The sequence below is a fragment of the Podarcis liolepis genome, assembly GCF_965112155.1.
Source record: "Podarcis liolepis genome assembly, chromosome: 13".
NCBI lineage: Eukaryota > Metazoa > Chordata > Lepidosauria > Squamata > Lacertidae > Podarcis > Podarcis liolepis.
The window spans coordinates 45300394-45326218 of record NC_139573.1 but is presented as its reverse complement, the minus strand read 5'-3'; the positions used below and the strand labels follow the sequence as shown (position 1 = coordinate 45326218).

General features: G+C 45.4%; 1 protein-coding gene across 2 annotated transcripts in view; it reads right to left on the bottom strand.

Moving 5' to 3' along the window:
- Positions 1-24199, bottom strand: part of SMYD1 (SET and MYND domain containing 1) — a 44452-nt gene extending 20253 nt beyond the window's left edge. Inside the window, exons 1-2 of one of the 2 annotated variants that reach the window (XM_083469977.1) lie at positions 23754-24199; positions 1385-1561 (exon numbers count right to left, since the gene is read on the bottom strand). In XM_083469977.1, the coding sequence (XP_083326103.1) occupies positions 1385-1561; positions 23754-23875 (299 nt within the window). In that variant the 5' untranslated portion in view covers positions 23876-24199. The remainder of the gene's footprint in view (positions 1-1384; positions 1562-23753) is intronic. The other variant, XM_083469976.1, reaches the window with a different exon arrangement.
- Between the last annotated feature and the right edge of the window lie 1626 nt (positions 24200-25825).

Below are 25825 nucleotides of genomic sequence, written 5' to 3'. Positions count from 1 at the left end.
AAATCAGACTATTGGCCAAGCTGGCCTAGTGCTGTCTACAACAGGGGTCAGCAAGGTTTATCGGCCATGGGCTGGATCACTTCCATGGAGATCGTCTGTGGGCCAGACTGGTGCAGCGTGATGCCAGAAATCGCGTCTGCGCATGTCCGTGGCGTCAGAAATCGCTTCTACACATGTGCAGGCGCCGAAAATCGTGCCTGCGCAGAAGCAATTTTGGGCATCTGGACATGTGCAGACTTGGCCACAGTGATCCATGCAACGGTCATCTCCAGGCTTGACTACTGTAATTCGCTCTATGCGGGGCTGCCCTTGAAGCTGTCCCAGAAACTCCAGCGGGTGCAGAATGCTGCAGCGAGGCTCCTCACGGGGTCTCTGCCATGGGAGCATATTCACCCAGTGCTTTTCCAGCTGCACTGGCTCCTGGTGGAGTACAGGGTCAGATTTAAGGAGCTGGTTTTGACCTTTAAAGCCCTTCACGGCCTAGGACCCTCGTACCTACGGGACCGCCTCTCCTGGTATGCCCCACGGAGGACCTCAAGGTCCATAAATAGCAACACCCTAGAGGTCCTGCATCCTAAGGAAGTTAGATTAGCCTCAACCAGAGCCAGGGCCTTTTCAACGCTGGCTCCGGCCTGGTGGAACGCTCTGCCTCATGAGACCAGGACCCTGCAGGATCTGATTTCTTTCCGCAGGGCCTGTAAGACAGAGTTGTTCCACCTGGCCTTTGGCTTGGAGCCAGTTTGATTCCCTCCCCCTCTTTCTTTTTCCTTTTTCCTTTCTCCTCCTGTGATGAGGCTGCATTTTAATATTTTAATGTTTCAATATTTTAATGTTGTCTTTTAATCTTGTTTTTAAGTTGTATTCATTCAACTTGTTTTTGTTATTGCTTGTTAGCCGCCCTGAGCCCGGCCTTGGCTGGGAAGGACCCCTGACCATTAGGTCCAGTCATGGCCGACTCTGGGGTTGTGACGCTCATCTCACTTTATTGGCTGAGAGAGCCGGTGTACAGCTTCCGGGTCACGTGGCCAGCATGACTAAGCCGCTTCTGACGAACCAGAGCAGCGCACGGAAACACCATTTACCTTCCCGCCAGAGTGGTACCTATTTATCTACTTGTACTTTGACGTGCTTTCGACCTGTTAGGTGGGCAGAAGCAGGGACCGAGGAACGGGAGCTCACCCCGTCGCGGGGATTCGAACCACCGACCTTCTGATCGGCAAGCCCAAGAGGCTCAGTGGTTTAACCCACCCGCGTCCCTTTGGCTGGGGAGGGCGGGGTATAAATAAAAATTATTATTATTATTATTATTATTATTATTATTATTATTATTAGCCCTTCAGCAATTAATTACACACATTCATTGGCGATCAGCCTATTCACGCACCTGATATTTTCGTTGGGCGCTTTGCCATGCCGCTTGATGGCCGAGCACTCGTTCTTGTGGTTCGCCCAGGCGTCCTTCTGGCAGGTTCGGTCACAGTAATGGGCAAACTTGCACTGACCGCAGCGCTGCAGCTTCTCGTGGCGCTTAAAGCAGGTGTGGCAGACCAGGTGGGTGAGGCTGGAAGAGAGGTTCCTGGTGAGACCAGAGGGACATCTCTATGCCTGACAACAAACCCCAACTACTGGATTCTTTTGCCCCACCTTTTGGTACCTGCCAAGGAGCCCTGCCATGATTATGATAGCATTTTATTCTCTTGTTAATTATGCTGTTTTGAATATGCATTTTATATTTGACTTCACTAGGCAGTGGTGTTTTTAAAAAACGTGTAAGGTTTTTTTTTGGGTTAACTTGGTTTGTGTTAAATATGTATTCTGGGGCTGACCTCCTTTGTAATGTTTTATTTTGAAATCTTTAAAATAATGTTTTGGTTTTCTGTTACCGTCTTTTTTGCTCTGTAAGACTCACTTTTTCCCTCCTAAAAAGTAAGGGGAAATGTGTGTGCGCCTTATGGATTGAACGCAGGCTGCACAGCTATCCCAGAAGCCAGAACAGCAAGAGGGATTGCTGCTTTCACTGCGCAGTGATCCCTCTTGCTGTTCTGGCTTCTGGGATTCAGAATATTTTTTTTCCCTTGTTTTCCTCCTCCAAAAACTAGGTGTGTCTTATGGTCTGGTGCATCTTATAGAGCGAAAAATACGGTAATTATGTTGCTTTGACTGTATACTCTATATTTGATTTTCTTCATATTGTTTGTTTGATGTTTTAATATTCTGCAAACTGCTTTGTGATTTTTCTTAAAAATATAAAGCGTATAGAAATGAAATGAAATAATGAAATGAAATGAATAAATAATAAAGGAAGCAGACTCATTTGTAGCCATTGGATGGGGGGAGTGCAATTTCTCTGGTACTGGTAAAATACCACAATACCCTCCCAATCTTACCTTTTTAATTTCATAACAGGATATAAGCATAACATTATCTAAACAACAGGTTTCCCCCCTCTTAAACAGCAAATTTTCCCATATACTGTATACAACAACTTTCCCCATAAATCTATATACATAGTTGGTGGGTGCCAGCCATCAGGGTGCTTATTTGAATACAGTGGTACCACGCAAGACGAACGCCTCGCAAGACGGAAAACCCGCTAGACGAAAGGGTTTTCCGTTTTGGAGGCGCTTCGCAAAACGAATTTCCCTATGGGCTTGCTTCGCAAGACGAAAGCCCATAGGGAAATCTCCGGGGACCTCTTTTAAATGCTAGCGGTGGGGAGCAAAGCCTTCCCCCCCCCTCTGGCCTTCAGAAGAGGTCCAGGAAGGCTGGCGGGGGCCGAAAGGCTTTGCTCCCCAGCGCCAGCATTTTAAAAGCAGTCCGGGATAGCAGGGAAGCGCTTCCCGCTATCCCGGACGGCTTTTGAAGGCAGGAGAGGTCCGCGAAGCCTGGGCGCGCTGATGTCAGCGCGCGCAGGCTTCGGCATGCCGGCAACTCTTCGCCAGCAGCGGCAGCGCTGCCGCTGCTTGCGGAGAGGTCCGCGAAGCCTTGGCCGGACAGCTTTTGAAGGCAGGCGGGGGGGAGCAAAGACTTTCGCCCCCGCCAGCCTTCAGAAGAGGTCCAGGACCTCTTCTGAAGGCTGGCGGGGGGCAAAAGTCTTTGTCCCCCCTGCCTGCCTTCCCAGGGGCTTTTAAATCGCCCCAGACAGCGGAGGGCTTCTCCGCTGTCCCGGGGCGATTTTAAAATGCCGCCCGCCAGCATTTTAAGATCGCCCCGGACAGCGGAGAAGCCCTCCGCTGTCCCGGGGTTTTTTAAAATGCTGGGGGTGGGAAGAAAAGCCCTTGTCCCCCCCCCCCAGCCTTCAGAAGAGGTCGGGGGACAGACTGTCCCCGGACCTGGTCTGAAGTCGGTTTCCCTAGGAACGCATTAATTGATTTTCAATGCATTCCTATGGGAAACCGTGCATCGCAAGACGAAAAACTCGCAAGAAGAAAAAACTTGCGGAACGAATTAATTTCGTCTTGCGAGGCACCACTGTACTTTATAAAGGGATGCAGTGTTCTAGCAAAATCATTCATATCAGCTGCATCGTTCAGGGCATGAGCTAGTTTCTCAGATAAATCAATTGTCCATACTTCCTGTTGTTTGTTATAGTAGACGATCCAATCTTTTGCCATTTTTTGCTATGTTGCTGCTACAAGAAGAAAAGCAATAAGTTCCCTGTGCAATAATTTCAATTGAGTATCTTTAAAGATTGTTAATAAATGCAGGCATGGATTGCATTGTACATCCTGCTTTGTAAAAATCTGACCAGCGAACCTTCTGAAGCAGAACAGAAGAAACATTAGCCTTGGGCAGGCTTTGTCCAAGACATTTTAGTACAGTGGAACCTTGCCTTGGTTCTCAAACCTAATCTGTTCTGGCAGTCCGTTCCAAAACCAAAGCGTTCCAAAACCAAGGCACGCTTTCCCATAGAAAGTAATGGAAAACGGATTAATCCGTTCCAGACTTTTAAAAACAACCCCTAAAACAGCAATCTAACATGAGTTGTACTGTCTAATGAGACCATCGATCCATAAAATGAAAGCAATAATTAATGTACTGCACGATAAAATAAATAAGACAGTATTTATAGATGGTAAAAATTAAAATTATTATTTTTTCTTACCTCCACTGATGATAGTCATTGTTTGGATGGGAGGCTTTTATCCATTTCCACAGTCACACAATCAAATTAATCAATCAATTAATCAATCAATCAATCAATCAATCAATAACTGAACTGGGTTCCACACAGTCAACAAAAACAAAATAAACCGAAACAACTTCAAAAACAAAAATGCAAAATAAATAGCAAAAACAAAAGCACCAAACTTAATCCATTCCGGAAGTCCATTTGACTTCCGAATTGTTTGAAAACCAAGGCACAGCTTTTGATTGGTGCAGGTGCCCCAGGGACAATAACTGACAGCCGCATCAGATGTTTGGCTTCTGAAAAATGTTCGCAAACCGGAACACCTACTTCTGGAACCAAGGCATTTGAGAACCAATTAACACTGTATGTTAATCCGCAACCATCCTCCACTCCTAAACACACCTCAACTTATACGGAACACAATATACCAGCCAACAGTGGCAGCAGCACATTATTCATGATCCAGTCTCAGCACTCCATGGTTTCTACTGTTTATGCAATACTAGGTATCTGTGCACCACTGCTCATAACATTGCACCATGCATTTATAAAGCGCAGTTTATAAAGTAGCAAAATATTCATGAGATATCACAAGCAGAAAGTGGAACTATTGGAAGAAGGAGCTCTGCATCCACACTCCCCCCCCACACACACACACACATATTCCATACTGGTGAATCTGTGGACAATCATTTCATTGGTTATAGGATCACGAGGAGCCAAATGAAACTGTACTGGGGGTTTGGCCCCTAGGCGACCAGAGTTGTTTGCTTGGACTTCCCAAATGATTTCTGGGGCAGGGTAAGATGTAATGCACTTGTGCATTACATTTGTGCATAACCCCTTGCCTTTTCCTGTAAGACCTATTACAGTTGTTAAGAGTCGTCAACAGGCTCATCTCAGCTATCTGCCAATCTCCCATTCCCACCACCCTTATGAGTAATACCCCTCCCCACCTTCTCACTATATAGAAGGATCTGGCAGCTTCTGTTTCAGTGTATCTGAAGAAGTGTGCATGCACACGAAAGCTAATACCAAGAACTAACTTAGTTAGTCTTTAAGGTGCTAGTGGAATGATTTTTTTTATTTTGCATTTGTGGTGTACTGCTATTCACACAGGCAGGCAGGCAGACACTTTATCTTACAAATGCCTTGCTCAACCCACGAAGAAATAAAGAAAATATTAAGAATATCGTATAGTAAAAGGCCAGAGGCATTCCTTTTAGGACTTTTAAATGATGATATTCCAAAAGACAAAACTATTTTTTTCTTATACGCAACGTCTGCAGCAAGAATCCTGGTGGCTAAGTACTGGAAAGGGAATCAGTTACCCACTAGGGGAGAGTGGCTATGCAAGGTTTCAGAATACTTAGAATTAGCCAAATTGACAGACATAATAAGACAAAAACCAAAAAGTGAAGTAAAAAAAGAATGGGAGTGCCTAAATGAATACCTCAAAAGCCAAGGTTCGAGGGCAGAAATCTGGCTGAGTCTGGAAGAACCTTGTGAAGTGAAAGGATAAGGAAGAGGGATTTGTATCTAGATGTTAGGATAGAGATGATAAGGATGATAAGGATGTTTTTTTAGTTGTTGTTGCATTTTTAGTTTTTTGAATGTTGGTTTTTGTGTGTTGTGTATTGTTATTTTTCGATATTTTTTGTGTTGTTATTGTTGTGTGGAAAATACTAATAAAATTTATAAAAAACGAAACACAAATGTCTTGCTCAATTCTGTCATACTCCTAATGGGTGATGGAATTGAATCAACTGGGAGTTATACATACAGAGAGTTGAGTATTACAGTGATACCTCGGGTGACAAACACCTCGGATTACAAACACTTCGGGTTACAGACTCCGCTAACCCAGAAGTAGTACCTCGGGTTAAGAACTTTGGTTCAGGATGAGAACAGAAATCGTGTGGCAGTGGCCCCATTAGCTAAAGTGGCACCTCAGGTTGAGAATGGACGTCCGGAATGAATTAAGTTCATAACCAGAGGTACCACTGTATATGGAATAATGAGCTGCACTTCTGTCTCTGTAAACTTGGTGCTTGTTTAACGGTTTGTAGCAGTGGCGTAGCGTGGGGGGTGCAGGGGGGTCCGGCCGCACCGGGCGCAACATCTGGGGGGGCACGCTCGCACTCGCAGCTCTCTGCCCCTACCTGGCTCACCCACTCTCTCTCACTGCAGTGCTGGCTGTGCGAATCCGATCCGAGCCGCCGGGTCGCCGCCCACTGTGGAGGGGGTGGGTGCCAGGCGTGCGGTGTGGAGAGAGAGCGAGGGACTATCTGGGGGAGGGACAGTGCAGCGGCCGCCCAGCGCAGCGCTGAGCGCGGGAGAGAACCAGACCAGACCAGGCAGCAGCAAGAAGAAGCTGGCAGCGGCGGCAGCTTAGGGGTTAGGGGGCGCAAATTACTTGCCTTGCCCCGGGTTAGGGGGTCAAATTATTATTTTTTTAAAAAAAAATTATTAGTTTTTCACAATTTTTATAGACACAGACATAACATAATAACAACAAACAAACACATAAACAAACATGTATAATTTCAAATCCTTATTTCTTAAACCTTACTTCACCGACTTCCCCATACCTCCCCTTTCTGCATCCCAATTTCCAAATTTGTTTCAGCAAATCCTACCCCTTAATTTTATCCAATTTTCCCTTATTCTTTCCCTTTACTTAATCTTTTGCAGCTGTAATCCCCTTTTTTCAAAAACTTCAACATTTTAACATTCATTAATTTTACAATGTTTCTTAGGGGGTGCAAATTACTTGCCTTGCCCCGGGTTAGGGGGCGCAAATTACTTGCCTTGCCCCGGGTGCTGACAACCCACGCTACGCCGCTGGTTTGTAGAACACCTTTGTCACCTCTCAGGCCGTGGCAAATGGTTTGGCTGCAGCTGCTCTTTGCACAAGAACCAGCTGTCTCCATAAATTCCATTTCAAATGTAGGGGACATTTAGTCAAAGGTGACACAACAGCTGCAAGCCAGCCTCTCTCTGCCTTTCAGATTCCATTATAGATCACGGTTTGCATGAGGAAATGTGGGCATTTGAGTTTTAAAGCGTTAACTAGTAAACACTTTTTAAGAGATGATGAAATGGTTCCTTGGCTTGAGAGAAATAGGGAACCTACCAGACAACAGAGAAGTTGGAACAGTGATAAAACCTCCGTGGGCATTGCTGGTCTTTGAAAATACCACTTGGTGTGCACATACTGGCCAGCTTAAACTGGCCCAGTGCCAAGCATAATTTGGGCTTCAGACAAGAGAGCAATGTGGATTTTAAAGATGCATGTTTTAATAGATCACAGGGCAGGGTCTTGGAAGTTGAAATGGACGGAGCTTCTGGTGTCAGTTAATAACTGCTGTGGATGAGGAAAAAAATTCAGGATGAGGCCCAGTGTCAAGAAGCGAGGCTTTTGCCCTACAGAACTTAATGGGAACATGAATGAATTTTATTATTACGGTCACAGACTCACTTACAATATCAGGAAAATCATAAAACACAACAGGAATACATTGAATTGCAATTGGGTGTAACAGAGACAATACAGATATAGCCGCAGGGACAGACTCGTTCAATAAGGCAGATGGCAGCGAGGGTAAATGACCGTCTGTATTTAGGTACAGTGGTACCTCAGGTTACATACGCTTCAGGTTACATACGCTTCAGGTTACATACGCTTCAGGTTACAGACTCCGCTAACCCAGAAATAGTACCTCGGGTTAAGAACTTTGCTTCAGGATAAGAACAGAAATCGTGCTCCGGCGGCCCGGCGGCAGCAAGGAGGCCCCATTAGCTAAAGTCGTGCTTCAGGTTAAGAACAATTTCAGGTTAAGAACGGACCTCTGGAATGAATTAAGTACTTAACCCGAGGTACCACTGTATTTGTAATTTTGACAAATAATTTGCTGGGGTAAATCCTCTCCCATTATCTTTTATTGCTAGGTGTTTATTCATCTCGCTCACGTGGCATTGCAGTTCCACATCCCAAATTCATTGGCGAATTATTGCTCTAGCTTTCTCATAACCTACAGCTATAGTGTAGCTTTCCGTTTGGATGGGAACATGAAAAAACCAAGGGGAATAAACTACAATAGACTCTTGTTACTGCCACACACTTCCCAAATTACATTTTAACCTTGTCTTGTGGTGAGGTGTTTGGGATGCTTCCGTCAAGGGCTCCTTTCGTCAGGCTCCATTCTTCAGCAGCAGTGTGTTCAAATTCTGTATCCAAGCCACAACTTCACACAGCTGCTTCATGTTGTAAAGGTAAAGGTACCCCTACCCGTACGGGCCAGTCGTGTCCGACTCTAGGGTTGCGCGCTCATCTCGCTCAAGAGGCCGGGAACCGTCGCTGTCCGAAGACACTTCCGGGTCACGTGGCCAACGTGACGAAGCTGCAACTGGTGAGCCAGCACCAGTGTCGCACACGGAAACGCCGTTTACCTTCCCGCTATAAAGCGGTCCCTATTTATCTACTTGCACTTCATGTGCTTTCGAACTGCTAGGTGGGCAGGAGCTGGGACCGAAAGACAGGAGCTCACCCCGCCACGGGGATTTGAACCGCCGACCTTACGATCAGCAAGTCCTAGGCACTGAGGTTTTACCCACAGCGCCACCCGCATCCCTTACGCTTCATGTTGTACAAACAGGCAAAACTATCTTCATAATCAGACTTAACAGACAACTTTCTGGAGTTGCTCCAGCATGCTTACAGAACTGGGGAAGGAGATATGTAGGTCAAAACAGGAAAGGACATGCAGTGAAACCTCGGGTTTTGAGCATCTCAAAGGTCTCAAAGGACCTCTTGATGCCATTTTACCATTGTACTGTTGAGAGTGTATTAACTTATGGTCTCTGTGTGTGGTTTGGGAGTTGCACAGTCAGGGAAAAAACAATGCTGTCCAGGGTTGTAAAGACTGCGGAGGGAATAATTGGGTGCACTCTTCCCACTCTGGATCAAATCTATGCTTCCAGGTGTCACATGAAAGCTGCAGAGATAGTGCAGGATAGTGCGCACCCCAGAAATGATCTCTTTCAGCTTCTGCCTTCTGGAAGAAGGTACAGGGTTGTAAACACTAGGACTAGCCGCCTGAGAAACAGTTTTTATCCAAATGTGATTTTGGTTTTAAACACAGTGTAAGGTAGTCTCTGTGGGAGTATATTGTATTTAATTATGGGGTATCAGAGTTTTTAGGGGGTTAACTAGGCTGGGATAGCTGGGATAGCAGGCTTGTTGGTTTTTTAAAGTCTGGTGTAGATTTTTTCAATTTCGTTGTTCTGTATGGGACAATGACAATAAAGATTATCGTAAATCTCAGAAGCCAAACGATTTGGAGCCCAAACACCGAAAACCTGGAAATAATTGCTTCTGTTTTCGAACGTGCCTTGGAAGTCAAACAACTTCCGCTGCATGTTTTTCCATTTTTCAATGGATTTTGCCGACGACCCATTGATCCTCATTTTTCGGACATTTCAGAAGTTGAACGGTCTTCCAGAATGTATTACATTCAAAACGTGAGGTTCCACTGTATTAGAAAGGGTAAATAAATAATAAGTTTATCTTGTTCTGTTCTGCCCCCTAACCAAGTCCACCCCTCTGTTTTCCAGCACTTCTCCAAATGCTGTGATGTAGTTATCAAAATGCATACTAAAGAAAAAAAAATAACATACAATGATGCATTGTGTTCTGGGAAATTGCTTGCAAGCATGTGTGTATTTAAGGGATGCGGGTGGCGCTGTGGGTTAAACCACAGAGCCTAGGACTTGCTGATCAGAAGGTCAGCGGTTCAAATCCCCGCAGTGGGGTGAGCTCCCGTTGCTCGGTCCCTGCTCCCACCAACCTAGCAGTTCAAAAGCACATCAAAGTGCAAGTAGATAAATAGGTATTGCTCTGGTGGGAAGGTAAACGGCGTTTCCGTGCGCTGCTCTGGTTCGCCAGAAGCGGCTTAGTCATGCTGGCCACATGACCCGGAAGCTGTACGTCGGCTCCCTCGGCCAATAAAGCGAGATGAGCGCCACAACCCCAGAGTCGGTCAGACTGGACCTAATGGTCAGGGGTCCCTTTACCTTTACCTTATGTGTGTATTTGGCAAAATTGCAAACGAAATGGGAACTGAAAATGCGGGTGAATTTTCAAGAGGACTCTCAAAAAAGTCAGACTGATGTGAAACGGTGAGAAAGTGAACTTTGGACTGGGAAAACAAGAAACTGAGATTCGGCCACTTCAAGAAGTTCTGGTTTCCATCAGCTGCCAAGTCAGTAGGGTGAAAAGGGGCAGCAGAGCTTGTCGCCATATATGGCAGCAAGGAGACAAAGGCCTGAGATAAAAACAACTGCAACTGCTGCCTGAAGAAATAAACCGTCTTAGAGGAGGCCATGATAAACACAAGTTGTAATGAGGGAGGGACACTTGCATCCCATTTTACTCCTTAGGACTTATTTGTGAGCAAACATACATAGAAATGAGCTGCATGACCGTACTTCTGTTTCACATCTCCCTGAAAATAAGTCACACGACTCACTGCATTGTTGCTAGGATTAATGCAAGGAATTATTAGATCACTACTTCACTTGTCCGAGATACTATATATCACATTACCATGTTGATGCAAGTGCATTGCAGGCCATGTAAGTCAGCGCCCGACTGAGATACATAAGCACTTCCAATCCAATCCAAATCTATAATACAGTCATAGACCAGCATAAGATAAAAGCACCAGCATATATACCGGTAATAAAACCTACTAGATAGGCAGCAAGGCAGCTGCAGAAGTAGAGGGTACACTTCTGCAACATTTCACCCAGTGGTTTTGAAACTTGTTCCTGCCTTCCTCAGTGCAGAGCATCAAAAATGTTTAATCACAAAATAGTTTACTTTTGGAGAAGAGTAATGGTGGATGAGCTCCCCTAATCTTCCCCTAGGTTAAGTAGAAAATTACATGAGCTCTTAAAACTCAGAAGAACCTGGCTCATTTTTCTGAGCCCATCAGCTTGGACAAATGACACACGTTATCTCCTCTACCAACCCTCATTCCCAAAAGCAGTTCCCACCCCAAACCAAATTTCCGTGGGGATTTTTAAAAAGAGAATTTGCAGATTGCTGCAGGGACATGAAGAAATGTACGAGAAACTGAGAAAATCCAACCGATCCTTCCATCTCTGCTCAGAGATAATCAATTTGGCACTGAGCGTACATTGCAAAATGACTTTGAGCGTAACCTCCCCACAGAACATTTATGTTATGTAAAGGTGAAGGTAAAGGGACCCCTGACCATTAGGTCCAGCTGCAGATGACTCTAGGGTTGCGGCGCTCATCTCGCTTTATTGGCCGAGGGAGCTGGTGTTTGTCCACAGACAGTTTTTCCAGGTCATGTGGCCAGCATGACTAAACCGCTTCTGGTGAACCAGAGCAGTTCATGGAAACGCCGTTTACCTTCCCACTGGAGCGGTACCTATTTATCTGCTTGCACTTTGACGTGCTTTCAAACTACTAGATTGGCAGGAGCAGGGACTGAGCAACGGGAGCTCACCCCATCACGGGGATTCGAACTGCCAACCTTCTGATCGGCAAGTCGTAGGCTCTGTGGTTTAACCCACAGTGCCACCCTCACCACCATAAGAGGGCTAGCCTTGATCAAGGGGGGGGGGTGCGCACAAGGTGGACTTTGTAAAGATACAGCTCATGAGAGCATCGAACGCACAGGGTTCCTGACTGAGTGGAGAGCCCATTCATATGCAGCTGTTTGCAAATATATTTCAACATTGGCGCTCAATGTGCAGGCATTTGGGATATGTGATGCTGTGGCAGGCCTGGTGGGCATGTTCTGTGCCTCCGTGTGTTGGATAGATGGATAGATGGATAGATGGACAGATGGACAGATGGACAGATGGATTGGTGCATGGATGGGAATCTGGGCCAGAGCTCTATCACATAAGGCAGGTATGCTGAAGATGACCATTCCTGCAAGTGTTTCGCCACTAGAGAAGAGGAATCTGCCGCTCTCCACATGCTGTTGAAGTCCATCACCCAGCCACCAAAGCCACAGACATAGAAGCTGAAGTCCTACGACCCTGGGAGGGCTACAGCTTCCATATGTCATCTGACTCGGAGGATGCAGAAGCTCCCCTCCTCACAAAGTTCACTGGACGTGAACTTCTCAAGTCCCTGAAACGAAACCCACGGCGACTGCACTTGCCCTTCTCCAAGTCTTGGCTGCGACAGCTTGCCAGGGAGAAAAAAATAGACCACATAAATCTGTCGACCTTGTCAGCACGCAAGGTAGTGGAGCCTGCCTAACAAACAAGGTTTCAGTGACTTCTGAGAGGAAAGGTGCGACATCTTCATTTCAAAGACCTGTATTAAAATACCATTAACTATCATCTCTCATCAGTTCTGTAGCTTATTTTCTGCTGGTTCCATAGTCGAGCAAAAGGCTGGAACAGAACCTAAATCAGGAAAAGAAACCTGAGGTGAACCACAAAATAGTGCCCAACTCCCCACCAGGAAAGAACATCAAGAACACGGGGGGATAAAGATCTACACCAGGATCTGCTGCCCCGGTTGCTCCTGCCACCTGAAGCAGTCACCGCGTGTTGCCTCATGGATGGGCCGGCCCTGCCTGGCTGCATGGAAGCCTATGGACAAGCAGCTATTCACATGTAGGTTTTTTGCTTTGCAGACATCTATGCTAATGCATGAGGTCATGCTTCTCATCCCAGAGGTAATGGCTGCATACCCATCCTAATAATAATAATAATAATAATAATAATAATAATAATAATAATAATAATAATTTATTTATACCCCACCCATCTGGCTGGGCTTCCCCAGCCACTCTGGGCGGCTTCCAACAAAATATTAAAATACAGTAATGCATTGAACATTAAAAGCTTCCCTAAACAGGGCTGCCTTCAGATGTCTTCTAAAAGTCTGGTAGTTGTTGTTCTCTTTGACATCTGGTGGGAGGGCATTCCACAGGGCGGGTGCCACTACCGAGAAGGCCCTCTGCCTGGTTCCCTGTAGCTTTGCTTCTCGCAGTGAGGGAACCACCAGAAGGCCCTCGGAGCTGGACCTCAGTGTCTGGGCAGAACGATGGGGGTGGAGACGCTCCTTCAGGTATATAGGACCAAGGCTGTTTAGGGCTTTAAAGGTCAGCACCAACACTTTGAATTGTGCTCGGAAACGTACTGGGGGCCAATGTAGGTCTTTCAAGACCGGTGTTATGTTAGTACTCGTGTGGTTCTCGTATGAGCGGGTCAAAGATGGACAACTGCCTGGCATGCTGCCAGCTTTGATAAGGCCATGTTCCAGTCACAGGGAACAGGGTGTGCTGAGGGCTGTGAGGGAAAATAAGAAAATTGGGAAGGCGAAGGGGAAAGGAGAGGGTTTGAAAGAGGATTCCTGCTTCGTCATAAACGCAGTGCTAGTGTAGCGTGGGTGCTTCGCTTAATAATAATAATAATAATAATAATAATACAGTGGTACCGCGGGTTACATACGCTTCAGGTTACAGACACCGCTAACCCAGAAATAGTGTTTCAGGTTAAGAACTTTGCTTCAGGATGAGAACAAATCGTGCTCTGGCAGAGTAGCGGCAGCAGGAGGCCCCATTAACTAAAGTGGTGCTTCAGGTTAAGAACAGTTTCAGGTTAAGAACGGACACCCGTCCTGTGGAACGCCCTCCCACTAGATGTCAAAGAGATAAACAACTACCTGACATTTAGAAGACATCTGAAAGCAGGGAAGTTTTTAATGTGTGACATTTTAATGTATTTTTAATCTTTGTTGGAAGCTGCCCAGAGTGGCTGGGGAAACCCAGCCAGATGGGAGGGGTACAAATAAATTATTATTATTATTAGTATTATTATTATTATTATTATTATTATTATTATTATTATTATTATTATTCACTCATTTTTCAGTCTTTATAGGTGCCAGACTGCAGACCCCACACAGGAAACTATCCCTCTGGAGTGCCACGTTGAAGCTAGGGAGACCTCCAGCGAGATGATTAAACTTCCAGGTAGCCACCCAGGTGAGGAATATGCCAAGCAGCCCTCACCCAGCTCCCCACCCCCAAGATCAGCTGGGGAGGCCCTACTTACACTTTTCCCCTCCTTTCCGCTTCTATCCATGCCTCTTCAACCCCCTTTGGCAAATAATTTCAGATCAACCCAATATAGAAAAAGGGTATTGCACTGGTACCTCAGGTTAAGAACTTAATTCATTCTTCTGGAGGTCTGTTCTTAACCTGAAACTGTTCTTAACCTGAAGCACCACTTTAGCTAATGGGACCTGCCGCTGCTGCTGCACAATTTCTGTTCTCATCCTGAAGCAAAGTTCTTAACCTGAGATACTATTTCTGGGTTAGCGGAGTCTGTAACCTGAAGCATCTGTAACCTGAAGCATCTGTAACCTGAAGCGTCTGTAACCTGAGGTATCCAGTTAAAGATATATAGAATATTGAAATGACATCTCCTGGCATGAGTGTTCATTTAGACTTTTACAGGACTGAGGGCAGGGGAGAGAACAAAACAGTAAGACCTTCCCTCTCACAGAGTAGTGCCTCACCATCTTGTGAACATTTATTTTTTAACATTTTACATTTAATTTTTGAAGCTTTTAAAATGTTCATTTCCCAGATGTGCACCAGGAGTTACTACCAAGTAGGGATGGTGGGGGAATTCCATATGGTTAGGATATTAATGTGAACCCTACCCAATTTGTAATTTGAAAAACAATATGTAAACCGAAACACAGCGATCCTTTGAAATTCATGCTTCTCTGAATTTTGTGGTGCAGTGCTCCAACCAAATAAAGTGTCCAAAGATTGGTCTGTTATTGGAAGGCATTTATTAGTGGGGAAAGTCTATAAAATGAATTATATTAAGGGAAATTGCTTGCAAAGAAAGGTGTGCATTAAGAGAAATTGCCACTGAAATACTCACAAATTTCCACAAGGACTCATTAAAAAGAACTGGCCAACTACCGGTAATTCAGAAATGTGAAGAACTGGAAAACTGAGAAACTGATAGAAACCCAAAGCATAGCTGTCAACTTACAGATTTGAAAATAAGGGACCAGCAGCCTCGAAAATAAGGGATCAGCAGCCAAAATAAGGGATTTTGTAAGAGTTACATACATTGGTAGGATTGACAGATGCTGTCAAACTGGCATGAGGCAGTTGTGGTGCCGTGGTGGCCGCTGAAGCGCTGCCCTTCTGCGTCCCTCCCCATCCCCTCCTCTTCCTCCTCTTCCTCCCTCAGGCCGCCTCCTCAGCTGCCACCACCGCTGCCGCCTCCGGGCTCGTGGGCGGCCTTGGCGAGAGTCTCTCTCCCTCCCCCCCTCTCTCGGGCAGGGATGGGCCAATGGAACTCCTCGCGCCAGGACGACGGCGCCAATGCGCTCTGTGTCGCACGGCGGAGGATCTCGAACCAGGCGAGCATGAAACCCGGGAAATTTAAGGGACATCATCAATAAGGGACAGCAGCGGGACACGGCACTGGGATAAGGGAGTTTCCCGCTAAATAAGAGACGGTTGACAGCTATGACCCAAAGTGACCCATTCATCTGCCCCTATTACAGAGTAGATATGCAGATACGATTGCACCCTATGCCCCACTGCGAGGTTCTGCAGCAAGGCTTCCTGGTTTCAAAATTTGTGGTGCATTTCAAATTGGACAAAGACATAACACATTACTCTGGGGAGATCAGACCACTCTAACCCTCAAATGCCCCATTCTTCACACGAAATAAGCAAACAGGATAGCATTGTTAAGTGTGGAGCTATTCAGTCTGCATACTTAACCTTTGGCTATATCAGGGTTGACATTACACAAAATAGTTGTGCTTTGGTTAAAGGGTATGATCATTGATATTCAGAGTTACATATGGTTTCCCATAACCATATATATATATATATATATATATATATGCAGGTTTTGGTGTCCTCGGGTGTCTTCCCGTGTAAAAGTTGGGGTGTCTAGGCGACGTTTCGACGAGGTCTCACTCGTCATCTTCAGGCTGGTGCTTTCGGCTTCTTGTTACTGGAACAGAGCGGGATCTCAGTGTTTGAGTTCCTATAAATACTTATTTATAGGAACTCAAACACTGAGATCCCGCTCTGTTCCAGTAACAAGAAGCCGAAAGCACCAGCCTGAAGATGACGAGTGAGACCTCGTCGAAACGTCGCCTAGACACCCCAACTTTTACACGGGAAGACACCCGAGGACACCAAAACCTGCATTCCTGTACCCGTGAAAATCTACGAAAACATATATATATATATATATAGTTATATATCGCACATATATAGTTATATATGGTTTCTCATAACGCGGGTGGTGCTGTGGGTTAAACCACAGAGCCTAGGACTTGCCGATCAGAAGCTCGGCGGTTCGAATCCCCGCGACGGGGTGAGCTCCCGTTGCTCGGTCCCTGCTCCTGCCAACCTAGCAGTTCGAAAGCACGTCAAAGTGCAAGTAGATAAATAGGTACCGCTCCGGCGGGAAGGTAAACGGCGTTTCCGTGCGCTGCTCTGGTTCACCAGAAGCGGCTTAGTCATGCTGGCCCCATGACCCGGAAGCTGTACGCTTCAGCCAATAAAGCGAGATGAGAGCCGCAACCCCAGAGTTGGCCACGACTGGACCTAATGGTCAGGGGTCCCTTTACCTTTACCTTAATTATATTTTACCAAACAATATCTCATCCGTTAAAAACTGCTTCATCATAATCCTCCGAAGCAATGATGAAAGCTTTTAATTGGATACAGGACAGTAGCTCATTACATTATGACAAGCTGCCATAGCTTCCCTCCCAACATGAATGCCTTGAGTGTAACGTGAGATACTGGAATAAGCTGTCAACGCATTAGAGACACAGCCAAGCTCTAGAATGTGCTCCTTGATTTCCAGTACATTGCATTCTGGAGACTAGCAGCTACATTCAGTGGAGAGACTGAAGTCCTAAGGCATGTGGACATATCACCAATAACTTTTAGATCCCTGTGATTAGAAAAGATTTGGGAATGCCTGGCTGGCTATCCCTTGCAATCAACTCACATGTTGGACATTCTTGCGCCCTAGATTTTCTTTGCTGTTGTGCATCTGATATGTTGCAAGCACCAAGGATTGGGCCCGCTGCAATGTATTTCTCTGTTCTCAGAAGCTACTGGAACCCACTGATTCAGTACAGAATTGAATAGTCTTAAATCTGTGTTGGATTATTACCCAGAAACACCAAGACAGCCTCGGCTTCTTTTTGACACTTGCGAGCAATTCTGTTAAGGAGTTTGTTCCTTAAAAGGACAGCTGTATGCACTTCACAATGAAGACCCGAATTCATCCCAGTGATGTGCCAGACCAATAAAATCGTCTCATGTGATTAAAACTAGCAGTCCATTCACCAAGACCACATGGTCAGATCCCCGGTCATGGTTGGTTTCTTCCATGCAGGGTGAATGAGCCAGATTAAATGTTCATCAAAAGAAGGCTCACACACAATTCTGGATGTCCTGTGTTCTGGGGAAAGTCATGGAAAAAGCAAAAGTGTATAGATGAGTCTTCAGTTGAGCAGCCATGGTTTCTAAGTTGTGCAACAGCACAGGGGGGAAACTACCACCATCTGTTTGTGCATACAGTATTTAGCAATGGCAGGGGACCGGGTGGCGCTGTGGGTTAAACCACAGAGCCTAGGACTTGCCGATCAGAAGGTCGGCGGTTCGAATCCCCGCAACGGGGTGAGCTCCTGTTGCTTGGTCCCTGCTCCTGCCAACCTAGCAGTTCAAAAGCACGTCAAAGTGCAAGTAGATAAATAGGTACCGCTCCGGCGGGAAGGTAAAGGGCGTTTCCGTGCGCTGCTCTGGTTCACCAGAAGTGGCTCAGTCATGCTGGCCACATGACCCGGAAGCTGTACACCGGCTCCCTCGGACAATAAAGTGAGAAGAGCGCCGCAACCCCAGATTCGGCCACGACTGGACCTAATGGTCAGGGATCCCTTTACCTTTACCTTTTTATTTATCAATGGCATGTTCACCACCTACTATCCAAGCAATGGTGATATGGAACAAGCTTAAGGGTAACATCAACAGTTCCTGCTTCTACACATATAAACCCTTTTGTCAGAAGACAGCTGTACATAATGATCAAGAATTCCACAATGAGACATTGTTGTATGGGCCTACACATATTTCATGCCTTGCCTATTTATGTGGAAAACCTCCAATAAAAGTGTTAATTAAAAACAAACAAACTCAAGTGAGCATGGAAGACATTGCACGTCTTAAAACTGTACCAACTTCAGTGTTTTAAAGTTTGTACACCAGATCCTTAAAAAGATAACGATAAAGTGAAGCAAATTTTCCCCGTTTTTCAGTTTTGTTAAAAGTGCAAACTGGTTGTAGGCAGCACATACCGTATTTTTTGCTCTATAAGACTCATTTTTCCCCTCCTAAGAAGTAAGGGGAAATGTATGTGTGTCTTATGGAGCGAATGCAGGCTGCGCAGCTATCCCAGAAGCCAGAACAGCAAGAGGGATTGCTGCTTTCACTGCGCAGCGAATCCCTCTTGCTGTTCTAGCTTCTGAGATTCAGAATAATTTTTTTCCTTGTTTTCCTCCTCCAAAAACTAGGTACGTCTTGTGGTCTGGTGCGTCTTATAGAGCAAAAAATACGGTAGAATACGTTGCAATTTTCGGTTTCTAGCAATCAACTTGTTTTAAATAGCAATTCGAGAATTCATGACTCTCTTCTGGACCTCACAAGAAATATCTTACTCTCATTTACAACCAGCTTTATTCCAACCTCACCCAGCCTCGGGCACAACCTCTGATCCCAAAGTTGCCCTAAATAGCCTGCAGCATATGTTCCACTTTCTCCTGTGTGAGTCCAAATGCAGGGAGGGTGCTTTTTAAGTCACACACACCCACACCCCAGTGTGAACAACAACAGAGCCTCTGCCAAATTTTGTGACCTGGGTACTACAAGGGGCCCAGAATTCAGAAGACAACATGTGCAAAGACAGAACTCTTACTACTTTTCAGTAGTAGGGAGAGTTAGAAGATCTTTTGCCTATTTCTTGAAGTAAGAATTTGAACGGCCTACTAAAGGGGTGTGCATTGTCTGCTGAACCTTGAAGATGGACTTCAGGAGGGCTTTTTTCAGCTGGAACTCACCGGAACTTACCGTATTTTTTGCTCTATAAGACTCACTTTTTCCCTCCTAAAAAGTAAGGGGAAATGTGTGTGCGTCTTATGGAGTGAATGGAGCCTGCGCAGCTATCCCGGAAGCCAGAACAGCAAGAGGGATTGCTGCTTTCACTGCGCAGCGATCCCTCTTGTTGTTCTGGCTTCTGAGATTCAGAATATTTTGTTTTCCTCCTCCAAAAACTAGGTGCGTCTTATGGTCTGGTGCATCTTATAGAGTGAAAAATACGGTAGTTCTGGCACCTCTCAGGTGGGCACCATTGCTATTTTAAGAGAATGAGGGAGACGTTCATTGTGAGTTCCAGCACCTTTTTCTAGAAAAATAGCACTGGACTTCAGGCTCCAAACATGGAAGAGTAATTTACTTGGTTGGTGGCACTGTGAGTTAAACCTAGGGATGAACAATTACAATCACCACGCAAATGTGCTTAATTTGCATGTGGAACACATCTTTCATATATCATAATCTGGTTTAATGTAGTGCAGGGTTTTTTGAAGGTATGTATATCTTGCCTAGGGATGCGGGTGGCGCTGTGGTCTAAACCACTGAGCCTAGGACTTGCCGATCAGAAGGTCAGCGGTTCGAATCCCTGCAACGGGGTGAGCTCCCGTTGCTCGGTCCCTGCTCCTGCCAACCTAGCAGTTCAAAAGCACCTCAAAGTGCAAGTAGATACATAGGTACCACTCCGGCAGGAAGGTAAACGGAGTTTCCGTGCGCTGCTTTGGTTTGCCAGAAGCGGCTTAGTCATGCTGACCACATGACCCGGAAGCTGTACGCCGGCTCCCTTGGCCAATAAAGCGAGATGACGCTGCAACCCCAGTTGGACACGACTGGACCTAATAGTCAGGGGTCCCTTTACCTTTACCTTTACTAACTTACCGGCAGCCCCCTGGGAGGTTGTCAACACAGGCCTGCAACAGGAGATCAATGTCTCAAGGAAGACACTTGAGGCTGGGTTTTACTTAAGGGGAGCATGCACTACAAATTCACCATTCCTGACTACAGTGCACAGAAGAGTTATAGTGTTCACACCAGGGAGAAGGGAGTTATAGAAACCTTTGCAAGTGCCTCGCTTCAAGGTGGAGTGAGTCAGTGGAGCCAGTTGGGACACCACAACTGCTCGATTCAAAAAGCATTTAAGTTAATTGATAGGTCAACCATTTTGGAAAAGGGTATTTACGGAAACAAGCAAAATTGCGAATTAGGAAGTACAGTGCAACCCATGCTTGGGTTTATCAAGAATTTTTTAAGATACTCAACGTAAATTGTTGCACAAGGAACTTATCATTTTTCTTCTTGTAGCGACACGGTTGCTCATAGCAAAAGATTGGGAAAGACTTGGTCGTTTCATATCACACCATGGAAACAGGACGTATCTGAGAAACGCACTAAGAGTTCACACCCTGAATGGTGCAACTGATATGGATGATTTTGCTAGAACATGGCATCCCTTTATAAAGTATTCAAATGAGCGCCCTGATGACTGGTATCTGCCAACTACACATATAGGTTTATGTGCAAATTTGCTGCATTTGTCTTCTGTTCCAGAGGAAGAGTGGGAGAGGGGGACCAATTGTTTTGACAATGTTATGCTTATATCCTTTTCCTTGGAAATTAATAAAAATTATTAATAATAATAATTGATTAATTCCCAGTAATTTGGGGGAATCCTTGATCACATATTTATGTGAAAACAATCACACTAAGCATCCACTTAGTAGCAGAGAAGAAGGAATAAAAGAGAGAATAAGAGGGAAAGTAGGAACTCAATGAGGAAATATTCATTGGTATACTGCATCTTGGGGGTCTTTGGGCAAATGGTTAAAAAGCCTATGCAGACATGCAGAAGTTACATGTGTTTTCTAATTTTTGTAGCTGCTGTTGATTTTGAATGATTTTAAGTTCCTGTTTTTGACTTTTTAATTTAGATTTTTAAAGTTTTATATTTCTGTAAACAGCTTAGAGGTTTTCTTGTTATATAAATCTTGTTAAAATAAAATAAATAAAAAGGTTGATTAATCCTACTCCCACCCCTTGAGAGACATATCTCTGAAAAATTCAGTACAGTAAACGTATTAATAAAAGAGAGGCGGAAACATAGCTGTCAACTTTTCCCTTTACTTGCAAAGAATCCTATTCGGAATAAGGGACTTTCCCTTAAAAAAAGGGAGATGTTGACAGCTATGGGCGGAAATATCCCTGTAGCATGCAATCTGGTAGCCTCAGCGGAATAGTACAAAAAAGTCATTCATATGCTTGATACGCAGGACTTCTGGTGTCAGGTGAGCATGGTGATAAATGTTTGCCACCCATGCAGTGCTTTGAATGCTAAAGCATCTTTATAGCTCAGTAATTCCTATAGCCATGTAAGGCAGATCAGTATTATTATCCCCAAGGTGTGGGATGTGAAACACAAGAGCAGTCAAGTACAACATTCCTAGAGTGAACATGTTTGCACATGGAGAGGGATGTTTGTCTAGCCAGCAGGTGAAACTTCCTTTTTCCTTCTGGGCTGGGACAGACTTCCTCTACATGTGACTAGAGGTGGGTGTGGCCTCACCTGTGCAGGTAATGATAAAAGCACAGGGCAGGGCAGCCATCTCCCTCTTCCGTCTCTTTTTCACCACATGCATCGAAGAAGCAACATCTACTGAGTAAAAGATGCCCTCTTGGCTCCCAGCCAAGAGGGGACAAAGGGACTGTCTTCTTAAGAGATAGATTCCAAATGTATATTACTTCATTAAGCTTAAGTCTGCCTTCTGGGATCTGATTGTGAACAGAATGTGAGTAAACTCTTTTTATACTTTTGTAAAAGACTGTGTCGTCTATTCTGTTTTATGAGGGAATAAGGGACTACATGGAATTGGCAGAAATGACGGGCAGAATCCGAGACCAGGGAGAAGAGTTGGTGAAAGAAGACTGGAAGAAATTTAAAGACTACTTACAGAAACATTGTAAAATTAATGAATGTTAGAAGGATGTTGGATAGAAACTAAGGGGTTTCCAGCTGTAATGCTTTAAGAGATATGGGGGGGGGAAGGTTTTACAAATGGGTAAAAGTTTAATGGTAAGGATTTGCTGAACTAACAAATCGAACTGGAATACAAAGAAGGGAGGTATGAGGAGGTCCGAGGAAACAAGTGTATGGAAGTTATGTTATTGAAAATTAATGTGTGTTTTTAACTGTTTTTTATTTTGTATGTTTATTTTTCTTTTTTTGTTATATCTTAAAAACTTTCAATAAATATCTTTTAAAAAAAATAAAAATATGAGGGAATAAGGGGAAATTACCAGAATAGTTATTACAGAGGCTTTAGCGAGCCTGAGCAAACGCTGCCGTTGCAAACTTAAAGGGGAATGTATTACTCTGCTGATATTGGGGGACTTGTCAACACCAGTTGGATAAGGATATAATTGGACAATATATCCTCTCCTGCATCCCTGAACATTCCCACACAAGGCACAAATGGGGGAGACTGAGGCTGAGAGGGAGTGACCTATCTAAGGCCACCCAGTGAGAACACAGCAGAGGTGAGAATTTAACTGGGAACTTTCTGACACAGCTCAGTCTTTGAGCTGCCACTCTGCACCAGCTCTATTCTGGCTATAGGGTTGTAAAGGTAAAGGTAAAGGGACCCCTGACCATTAGGTCCAGTTGCGGCCGACTCTGGGGTTGCGGCACTCATCTCGCTTTATTGGCCAAGGGAGCCGGCATACAGCTTCCGGGTCATGTGGCCAGCATGACTAAGCCGCTTCTGGCGAACCAGAGCAGCGCACGGAAACGCCGTTTACCTTCCTGCCAGAGTGATACCTATTTATCTACTTGCACTTTGATGTGCTTTCGAACTGCTAGGTTGGCAGGAGCAGGGACCGAGAAACAGGAGTTCACCCCGTCACGGGGATTCAAACCGCCAACCTTCTGATCGGCAAGCCCAAGAGGCTCAGTGGTTTAACCCACAGCGCCACCAGAATCATAGAATTGTAGAGCTGGAAGGTACCTCGAGAGTCATCGAGTCCAACCCCTTACGGGAATCCTGTCCACAGCTGTCCCTGGGTGGGCTCGAACCACTAACCTTCTAGCTCAGTGTTCCCCAACCTTGGGCCTCCAGCTGTTTTTGGACTACAATTCCCATCATCCTTGACCACTGGTCTTGCTAGCGAGGGATGATGGGAGTTGTAGTCCAAAAACAGCTGGAGGCCCAAGGTTGAGGAACACTGTTCTAGCTAACAGCCAAATGCATCTCTCTTCCTGAAATGCTTCTCATTAGTAAATTAGACACAGCAGTCCCCCTGCTAAGACTGGGATGAATTAAAGCCAGCTGTTTCCACATCAGCTCCCTCTTCCATTCACTGTCAGCAGCGAGGTCCAAATTTTCAGCAACACACTTCCATTTTATTTTGGTCCTCCTTACCTGTCAAATACAACTGCAGCATAGGCTCGTTCTGCAAAAATGACATCTCCTGCCCAAAATTCCTTCACGGCCTTCAGCCCCCTGCCTTTGGCTTCGCAGGTGAAGACGTCCACGTTCTCCATGCCCCCTTTTGTTATATCAAAGCATCCAAGCTCGTAAGACGAGGGCTTCCAAGTGACTCAAATCTCTTATCACTCCTGCTCTTTAAAGGCTTCCCAGCCTCCAGATGACCAATCCTATAAATGGTCTGCCTCGGCACCTCCCAACTAACACCAAATTTCCATAGCAAAGACACAACAACAGCTTCAAAGTGTCCTTGGATGGGAGAGGAGAGTTTGGTTCTGTAGGATCACAGTTTGTTTCATTAGCCCAATGAAGTAACACATTATTTTTCCCCAAAATGAAAATTATTGTGCATGCAACAGCCACAACATTTACTTTACACCCTCCTACTAGAAAGATAATGTGTGTCCCTGTGTGTATTTTTAGAAACCACATGTTTCTGCCTGTCAGGAGCCAACAGCTGTGAAAGTGCTAAGTAGCATGCCTGGCGTGCAATGCCCAGTAACATTCGACGCTGATTGCACTGTTTTAAAAAGAAATTCAACAATGCTGCCTTTGTTTGACACACAGGCGGAGTTATGTGGGGCTGCATTTGAAGACTGCGCACTGAAAAGATGTCCCCTAAGCACATAAGCTGCCCAGAGGGCATTAGCCATGCAATCTGTACTTGGAAGTCACTCAAAGGTCTTGCAGAAATCTGGCACCCTTCTCCCAAGCAGACATGACATCTTTGCTTGTCCCTTGGGTGAAGATGAGATTATACTCATGTAAACATGAACCATTGATGGTTGGACAGTGTTCTTGAAGCTACCAGCATGAGTTTGACCAAACTGCGGGAGGCAGTGGAAGACAGGAGTGCCTGGCGTGCTCTGGTCCATGGAGTCACGAAGAGTCGGACACAACTAAACGACTAAACAACAACAACAAACATGAACCTGCTTGGGAGTGTAGGCAAGATATAAAGGTAAAGGTAAAGGACCCTTGACAGTTAAGTCCAGTCGCGAACGACTCTGGGGTTGCAGCGCTCATCTCGCTTTACTGGCCGATGGAGCTGACGTTCGTCCGCAGACATTTTTTCCAGGTCATGTGGCCAGCATGACTAAGCCACTTCTGGCGAAACCACAGCAGTGCACAGAAACGCTGTTTACCTTCCCGCCGGAGCGGTACCTATTTATCTACTTGCACTGGCGTGCTTTCGAACTGCTAGGTTGGCAGGAGCTGGGACCGGACAACGGGTGCTCACCCTGTTGCGAGGATTCAAACCACATTGGAGTCAAATAGTAAAGGTAAAGGACCCCTGGATGGTTAAATCCAGTCAAAGGTGACTATGGGGTTGCGGCGCTCATCGCACTTTCAGGCCAAGGGAGCCAGCATTTGTTCACAGACAGCTTTCTGGGTCATGTGGCCAGCATGACTAAACCACTTCTGGCACAACAGGACATCGTGATGGAAACCAGAGTGCACGGAAACGCCGTTTACCATCCCTCCGGAGCAGTACCTATTTATCTACTTGCACTTTGAGGTGCTTTCGAACTGCTAGGTTGGTAGGAGCTGGGACTGAGCAGCGGGAGGTCACCCTGTCGTGGGGATTCAAACCACTGACCTTCTGATCGGCAAGCTCTAGGTTCAGTGGTTTAGACCACAGCGCCACCCACATCCCTAGGCAAGATATACCGTATTTTTCGCTCTATAACACGCACCTGACCATAACACGCACGTAGTTTTTAGAGGAGGGAAATCCGTAGGCATGCCACCTGTAGGCATTCCCTCCATAACACGCACAGACATTTCCCCTTACTTTTTAGGAGGAAAAAAGTGAGTGTTATGGTGCAAAAAATACGGTACATACCTTCAAAAAACCCCACACTGCGTTAGACCAGATTATGATATATAATAGATGTGTTCCACGTGCAAATTAAGCACATTTGCATGGTGACTGTAACTGTTCATAACATAGATTGTAGCTTTTAATTCATTCTACTTCTGCTCAGTCACAGAGAAAAACAAAT